Source organism: Octopus bimaculoides, chromosome 23, assembly GCF_001194135.2.
Source record: "Octopus bimaculoides isolate UCB-OBI-ISO-001 chromosome 23, ASM119413v2, whole genome shotgun sequence".
Lineage (NCBI taxonomy): Eukaryota > Metazoa > Mollusca > Cephalopoda > Octopoda > Octopodidae > Octopus > Octopus bimaculoides.
The window spans coordinates 35,859,446-35,868,644 of NC_069003.1; the positions used below are offsets into that span (position 1 = coordinate 35,859,446).

General features: G+C 36.5%; 1 protein-coding gene across 4 annotated transcripts in view; it reads left to right on the plus strand.

The window, feature by feature from the left end:
- Positions 1–9,199, plus strand: part of LOC106882622 (protein Wnt-9a) — a 277,020-nt gene that overhangs the window by 260,469 nt on the left and 7,352 nt on the right. For all 4 annotated transcript variants that reach the window (XM_052975985.1, XM_052975986.1, XM_052975987.1 and 1 more), the window contains exon 3: positions 7,080–7,348. In XM_052975985.1, coding sequence (XP_052831945.1) covers positions 7,080–7,348 — 269 coding nt within the window. The remainder of the gene's footprint in view (positions 1–7,079; positions 7,349–9,199) is intronic.

A 9,199-nucleotide genomic window follows, 5' to 3' on the forward strand; every position in this document is an offset into this window, starting at 1 on the left:
GTGGTGTTATTTAATATTTGTGGAGGCGCGTGGCTTAGAGGTTACGGTGTTGCATTGATGATCGTAAGTTTTTGGTTTCGATTCTTGAACCGGGTTTTACTTTGTTTTCTTGAGCAAAACACTTCATTTCAAATTAGTCATCCTGCGACCGACCGACCGGCCTTATGAGCTTATGGCTCGGTGACGAGTATTGATTTTTATTTTTTATCTTTTTTATTTTTAATATTTACCACCACGATACTAAGACTATTTAACTTTATTACATCGTTTATGCAATAGAGTATTAATCCTTCCGTAGCAATTACTTTAACATTTTATCTTAATAATACATACGAATGTTATTTCAAAGGCTGACTGAAATAATTCGGTTCCAATTCTTGCAATAGTATTCTATGGATCAATGAAATGAAATAGGAGCGGTTAGCCGAGATTAAGTTTATTTTACCGCGGCGCCTGAAAGGGCAACAATTTCTGTCAGCATACCACATGCAGATGGGCGTGTGCTTTATGAACATGCAAGCACGTATAGCAAGAATGCAAGGTTACATGTGCAGACACACACACACACATACTCACACCTAATACATGTATGTGCGTCTATGTATGTATGTGTGTGTGCATTTATGTACGAGTATATATACAATATATATAGGCGCAGGCGTGGCTGTGTGGTAAGAACCTTTTTTCCCAATCACGTGGCACCTTGTGCAAGTCTCTTCTACTATAGCCTTGGGCCGACCTAAGCGTTGTGAGTGGATTTGGTAGACGGAGACTGAAAGAAGTCCGTCGTATATATATATATATATATATATATTCTCACTATATATATATATATATATATATATATATATATATATAGTGAGAATTTACAAAAAAACAAAAGACGAAGACAGGTGTGTAAACAACAAACAGATGTATTAGTTTATATATATTCATCTCTGTGTGTATCTTTGTTCCCCCACCATCGCTTGACAACCGATGTTGGTGTGTTCATGTCCCCGAAACTTAGTGGTTCGGCAAAAGAGACGGATAGAATAAGTAATAGGATTACAAAGAATAAGTCATGGAGTCAATTTCCTCGAATAAAGATGGTACTCCAGCATGGCCGCAGTCAAATGAGTGAAACGTGTAAAAGAGTATATATGTATATTTAGAGAGAGAGAGAGAGAGAGAGAGAGAGAGAGAGAGACGGGCGGGCGCATACATACATAATCATATATGTACGTGAGTATGTATATATATATATATTGACAAGGGGCAACACCCAGAAATATTAATAACTCTCTCTCTCTCTCTATATATATATATATATATATACACACACACAAACTTACACACAGACACATGTATATAGTCTTTTCTTACTATAGAATGTCTGTATTTGTGTGTGTGAGTGTGTGTGCGTGCGTGCGCGCGCGCAAAATTATACACAAAAAGAGCGAGGGAAAGGATGGTGGAATGGTGAATAAAAACATGAAAGCAATGCTGCCTTGCCACGGTGTACTTAGATGGAGCATATTTCAGATATTTCCTAATGTATCGTGACCGAGGAGCAATTTATGAAAGCTAAAGACTGAGAGATGATATTCGCAATGCTCTACATCAACTGCTACGTGTCATTATGAAGCAGACGATAACAAACAGGCTGCTATTAATATTTCTTAAGCAGATGTAAGATCGGACAAAAATTTTTGGTAATATTTGATTGCCAAAAGTATTGTCAAAATATTTTTGAAAATTTATTATTTCGAAATCCATGATTAGCGAACGAAATTTCTTTCATTGGTATTTGTTTTAGATATTATCAGAAAGTTTTTCACTATTCATAACCCTCTGGTGTTTGTGGGAGTTTAAAATAATAATAATAATAATAATAATAATAATAATAATAATAATAATAATGATAATAATAATAATAATAATGATAATAATAATAATAATAATAATAATAATAATAATAATAATAATAATGATAATAATAATAATAATAATGATAATAATAATAATAATAATAATAATGATAATAATAATAATAATAATGATAATAATAATGATAATAATAATAATAATAATAATGATAATAATGATAATAATAATAATAATAATAATGATGATGATGATGATTAGAAGAAGAATCGTTTCAAATTTCGGCACAAGGCCAGCAGTTTTAGGGATAGGTGTTACTCCATTACGTCGATCTCAGTGTTCAACTGGTCCTTATTTTAATGATCCCGAAAGAATGAAAAGCGAAGTCGACCTCGGCGGTATTTGAACTGTAAAGGCGGACGAAATGCGGCGGAACATTTTGTGCTTGTCATTGATATTTACATGAATTAACAGCTTTCTCTGATATCATAATATATTATCTATATCATTGGGGTCTAAAGATCTTTAGTCAACCTCAATCTTCTTATTCGCCCTTCTGTGCAATGCTGGAGTACTTTTGTTGAAAACTTTATAAATAGACTTCGAGAACCGACAAAGAATCCTCAGCCGAAGTAATTCCACACAAGGATAACTATCTATATTCTAGCTGAGTACGAAAAGGTTCTTAGGTTAAGACCCAGCCAAAGCTTTGAAGTGAAGGAATGTTTTCAAGCACTGATCGGAAGCTGTCTAGTAGAGTCGCTTCTCAAGCGACCAACTGTCGACTGATTTAAAGATCACAAAGGAAATGACGGTGCTTAACCAACGTGCAAATAATCTATATTGACCCAGAAACACAATGACCGTAAGATACATACATACATTCATGCATACATACATACATACATACATATATACATACATACATACATACATAAACAACATTCATATTATAAATTTATTTCTAAACATGCCGCATATTCATTCCCGTGGTTATTTCAAAACATGTTTAATACACACATAAGCACAGATACATGTAAGTCCAGACACGCACATAAACACACCACACACACACACACACACACACACACACACACACATAATTGTATACATTTGAATAATTCTTATATATAAAATATATTTGTGCGTAGGTATGTGTACATACGTATGTATTTATGTGTGTCTATACGTATGTAGATATACGCATATACCTAGCTTCGTCCTCACGTACACAAACCTATGTCCATAGATGTATTTCCTCAAAGTACAACTGAGATATTTAACGTAAACACTGGAATACTCGGTTACCTTAAGGTTGTTTTGTTAAAGATAACACTTCTTTTCATCATGTTGCACGAATTACTGCATTCCTCTTCGGAAGAAGTAAACTGTTAACTGATGATGGAAGAGCACAGTGATGAAACAAGCTGGAGATACACGACACCGCACAAACAATACATGAACACTATCAAAAATAAAAGGAATCTACTTTGAGATATAAAATCGGACGTCGAGTTGAGTTTGAAATGGGAAGGATTAACTAATGAGTACAGAGCAAAAGTAAATAAATAAAAAAGAAAATATTTAGGGAAGTTTTCAGGGAAAGGTACATTGGGTGAGAAGAAAGAAAATAAAGATTACTTCAAATGTATGTAGAGTATACACACACACACATACATACACACACACACACACGCATACATACATATATGCATAGAGATTGTTGTTGCTATTGATTAACCCTAGGCCATCCCCGATGAAGGAAACCTATGATCGAATTGTTCCAGCCTGACCATGTCATATTATATTCAGATACAATGTAAGTCACACTACACTATACAAAGTATCTTTTCAAAGATTGTTGATTGTGATATGAGGCGGTTGAGCGACCAAATGATGTTGTTGTGCTCTTGGGATTGTATCATCCACGTAGATGGTTCACCTCAGTCAACAACAAAAGAGACCCTTAAATCTTTAAGCGAACAATTCCTCTCCTTTGGCTGTTTCTGCTCCTCCAGAGGTTTATCTCGATTAGAGATATTTTACAAACAACAGTCTCAGCATTCATCAGATATTGAGATAAACATGGATATAATTATTGGAATTTCATGAGATTAATTACACGACTTCCTAATGAAATTAATTGGGACTTACTGATTATGTGCATTAATTAATGGCTTGAGTTCCTATTAAGTGCGGAAACACTTTATCTGTTAAAATGGACAGGTCGTACATTTAGCAACATCAGCCTTAATTACAATTTAATAAAGGTAATTCGACTATTCAATATAAATGGCTGATGTAAATCTACTTTAAGATTTGATAAAGACATAGCATGAAGATATCAGAACCATGTCCAATAGCACAATGGTGATGCTGTTCAAACCATCCCTCCTACAAACGGGACGGTGAATACTTCCGCCTCACAAGCTTGCAGCCGATCCTTTTGGTCTCTTGCCGAAAGCTTCTCCACTAAATTTACATCTTCCTTTCCGACTTTGATGGATTTGTATACAGTACACAAGCTTTTGTGTTTACTGTCTGCCACCACAGATGCCTACACAGGCGAAATGCTAAGCACCTTGGGTCGCTTCTTAATAAGGGTCGAAACATTTTCAAGGGGAACAGGCCTTAACAATGTCCTGTCCTTTACCAACACTGCGGCCAGCCCCCTCACTAATCCTCTCCCCCCAACTCTTCTTACTCAAGAACATCAGCCTTCTGGAATTTTCTCCTGTTAAGATTTATTCTGTAGTCGTTTACTCGTAACTATCCAAACACCAATATTAACCACGGGTTAAGGCGCTGAACTGGCAGAATCGTTACCGCGCCGGGAAAATGCTTAGCGGCATTTCGTCCGTCTTTATGTTCTGAGGTCGCCGAGGTTGACTTTACCTTTCGACCTTTCGTCCTTTCGGGGCGATAATATAAACACCAATCGGACACTGGGGTCGATGTAATTGGCTTTTCCCTTCCCCCGAAACTGCTGGCCTTGTTCCATAATTTGAAACCAATATTAAACGCGGGTCTCTGACCAAACTCGGTAAGTCTGTTGACGTAGACCGATGGAAGCTGTCACTTCTTCGAAATCAAACTAAAAACAACAAATACAAAAACATAACAAATATTATAACTAGACTTTTATTTTAGTCATGATGGCCGTTGAAGTGATCCCTGGCCTCGTTGACAGACACCGTAGCTATTAGTGAAACTGTGTTTGCTGAAGTGTATCAAGTCAAAGTGTTTTTGAATGCAGTCTACTTCCGTAAAGGTTAGTTCCGTGCAAGTGACTAAAATGTTTAAAATTAAAATTTAGATCCAAGACTCTGTAATCTTTGGTGAACAAAAATTGGTTTTATCTTTAAGTTCGAGTTTACGTGAGGCCGGAATAGTACCTTAGGTACCTTCAAGGATTGTGTAGGTAAAAAGCCAATAGAATGATGGTCATTATATTATTGTTATTATTTTTTCTAATGGTTTTTGTGATTGTGTTAATCCAGATCAATCCTATTATACCAGATCTACACTCAAAAGTGTTCAGCCATGACTATCCTGTCTGTTTTCCGGCATTTGTATCTAGAATTACATTATCATAGACGTTTATTTTTAAGTTGTAATACGAGGAAAGTTTAGCTACTGTTACTAACCGGTCAAGCACAACATGAATGCTCCCGCGTTGACTCACATTTTGTTAAAACTACTCTACATTGCGTCAATAACTGTTTCTGCTTTTCTTTTTTAAAACAGAGGTTTTCAGAGATTTTGGGGGAAATGCTGACAGTAAAACCCTTCTATTATTTCACTTCCACACACATCCTTAAACATGTTCTTTACTTCCTTCCATCTCTAGTCATTCCTCTCGGCCTTAATAACCAATCAACTAACACAACCGTCACACCCTAACTACCTTCTATTTTACGTTATTCAAAAATTACCATTTGCTAAATTTGCTAAATTTGCACTTCCTTTTGCTTTCTTCTTTTTCCTTTCTTTTCTTTTCTTTCTTTCTTTTCCCCTTAGTTATTTTTCTCATTAGAACAGCTTATTTCAATATCCGATTTTGGCGGTTAATCTCCCTAAAACCACGTCTGTAATCTTCTCAATCCCCAGACAGCTACATTCGTTTATTCTCCACTGACTTTCAAACCACAACTCAACGCTGTCCGACCAATTCTTCTTGTTTCGCTCAAGCTGCGGTTAGAACCATTATTGTGATGAGAGGGAGAAAGTGTTAGGGACAAAACCTTTCGAGAAGACACATAATGATTGTTTTATACCATTCCACCTTCAAGTTAGTTCTTCGTGGAATATAAATAAAGCCAGCAAGTGACGCTGCCTTAGATATAACAAAAGCGGAAGCGTTTCTTTCATTCGTTTTTATTTTTATATTTTTCAGCTATTGCGCGCGCGCAACTGTCCTCTTTCTTCTTTCATGTAGCAGAATTGTGTCATAATATTGATATTCCTTGGCCCAGACTAAACAGACGACGTAAAGTAACCCAAACCTTCACCATTGACGCCACTGTCAACGTCACTCTCGTTGTCTCTTTCATCACTCTCCTCAACAGCGACGTTGCCACCACCACCACCATCACCTTCTCCCTCTTTTTCTCTACTACTTCTCTTTACTTCTTCCCACCTGATCATAAGCATCATCGTTATCAAATAATCATAGGGACAACAATAATAATAATAACAACAACAACAATAACAACGATGGGGGGGTGGGGGTGATAACAATGTTGATGATTTCTTTTCGTATTGTCCTCCCAAGAGGACAATATAAAAGAATTTCTTGATATCGTTTCACAATTTATTGTGTACAGCATTTACTACATTACCTATTAACTTAATTGTCCGAATCTATGTCATTGGCCCATTTGAATTATTTCCCTTGGGTTATTTTATTTTTATTTTATATGCGACTATGTCAAAAACATATCTATATCCAGGGTTACAAAATACTATATTCATATATTTCCAAATACTATTTTCATAGCATTGAGATAATGTTGGATGAATGAAACAGTAAAACGCTGAGAATTAGTTAAGTTTCCTTGTGTTTTGAGTTCAATTCCTGCTATAGACGACTTAATACGTTTGAATTGGATACATAGCCTTAACGTTCTTGAGTCCATGCCATCGATTATATCCCCGCTTGACTGCTTTCGTCTGAAATCACAATTACATTGTTTTCTTTTCTGTTCTTCTAGGTTTTAAAGAGACATCATATCTGTACGCAATATCATCTGCGGCGCTCGTCCATTCGTTCGCACATGCGTGTAGTCGAGGCATATTAGACAGATGTACGTGTGATATCTCCAAAAGACTTCGAAATAAAGAAGCCTGGAAATGGGGAAGTTGTGGGGATAATATCCGTTACGGTGTGAAATTTACACGAAAGTTTCTGAGGCGAGCGAAAAGATCGGGAAAGGATCTCCGAGCAAAAATTGACCAACACAACACAAATATTGGAATAGAGGTAACTTATTTGCTTACATTCATACATGCATGCATGTTTACATAAACAGTCATACATGCGCACATACACGCATGCCCACATACATGCATGCATACATACATGCATACATACATACATACATACATACATACATACATACATACATATGTACATCATAGTAATTTAGACAAAATTTTCTGTAATAACCATCCATATCCAGGAATCTCATAAGCTCCTTTTTGTTTGATGGAACTGGGAATTTCACAATAGCGACTGAAATTTCGGGCTTTACAGTTTTTTTCATAAATAGCTTTCGTTTTGTCCTGTGATTTCTTCAAATGTTCTATGGCAACCTCAGTAGCTTTGGAAGGTCGGTTTCGAAAAGTAGACACATGGTCTAGCGAGTTCAAGTGGGATTCAGGGCTCTCAGAAGGGCTTGGCTTAATGCTAACATGTGGATCAGACAAAACCTTGGACCCTGCTAAATCATTTCCAATAATCAAGTCTACACCTGAAACTAGGAGAGTTTTCTTAACACCAACTTTCACCAAACCAGACACAAAATCTGACTGCAAATCAACAAAATGAAGAGATGCACTTGAAATTCCACTAATACCTTCTAATAAAACGTCAGAGTTAGCAGACGACACGTCCGAGAAAGGAAGAATACCTTCCAACACTAGAGACTGGAGTTCGCCTGTGTCCCTCAAAATAGTGATGGGTCGTAATGTGGACTTATCACCCTTAAGTGAGATAAACCCTTTTGAAATAAAAGGCAAGTACCCCTCCTCATTGTTAATAATGTCGGAAATAGGCTGAGACTTGATATTCACAAAAGCGTGTGGAAAGGGTTGTGACTAATTTTTTTAAATCCTCAATTGCTCCACACTGGGAAATTCAATAAATTCTTCCACCTTAAATTCCATGATTAAATACTGATTTCACAAGAAGAATTTCGAATGTTGATACAAAATTATGCAGGTAATATGTGTATTTTAGCAGTGGAAATTTTTGTATATAGCCTTTTTTTTTTTAAACTCTAGGGGTATGATTTTCGCTTGGGGTGCGAGAGGTCCCGGGTTCGAATCCCGGACGAGCCCCCAATTTGTTACGATCAGACAAATTATAATGTAAGAAAAAGGGGGTAAACTTCTGATCGCAACAACAAAGTGTTCAAACAGGGAAGCAAATGTTCATATATGAAGATTATGTCCAGTCTCAATTGATTCAAGGTAGGTGGTGAACGGTCCGACCCGTATGCAGCTCTGTCTCTCGTACGAGATTACCTGCCTTGCTCGTTAACAGGAAGTGAACGAGGTTACCTGTCTCGTACTATGCTAACTTCCTGTATATATATTTGGTTACTCATACCAACGTTATTTCATTTCTGCCAAACAGTCGTTGACAAACGTTTATCTCGCCATCTTCGGAAAATATAGGGTAAGTTCTCACCCTTCATTATCTTATAGGGAATACATAACACGGTGCTCTGCAACCGGTGTGCCACGGCACACTGGTGTGCTGAAGTATAACCTGAATATAATTTTTTTCGTTTTTGGATTTGGTTTGCAAGATTTTTTATGTGATTTCGTGTGTTGAAGCATATTCTGTTGTGTCTGGGGAGAGTCATTTTCTTATTGTGCCTTAAAATTTAACACACTCACCGTTAATAAAAATAAGAAATAAGTGGAAATTTTAACGGTGAATGTGTTGAATTTTAAGGCACAATAAGAAAATGACTTTCCCCAGACACAACAGGATAATTTTTTTCCTTATAGTTTTAGTTCGGGTGTGCCGCCGAATTTTGAAAAGAATATAAGTGTACCGCAAGTGAAAAAAGGTTGCGGAGCTCTGGTGTAGACACGTCTACTG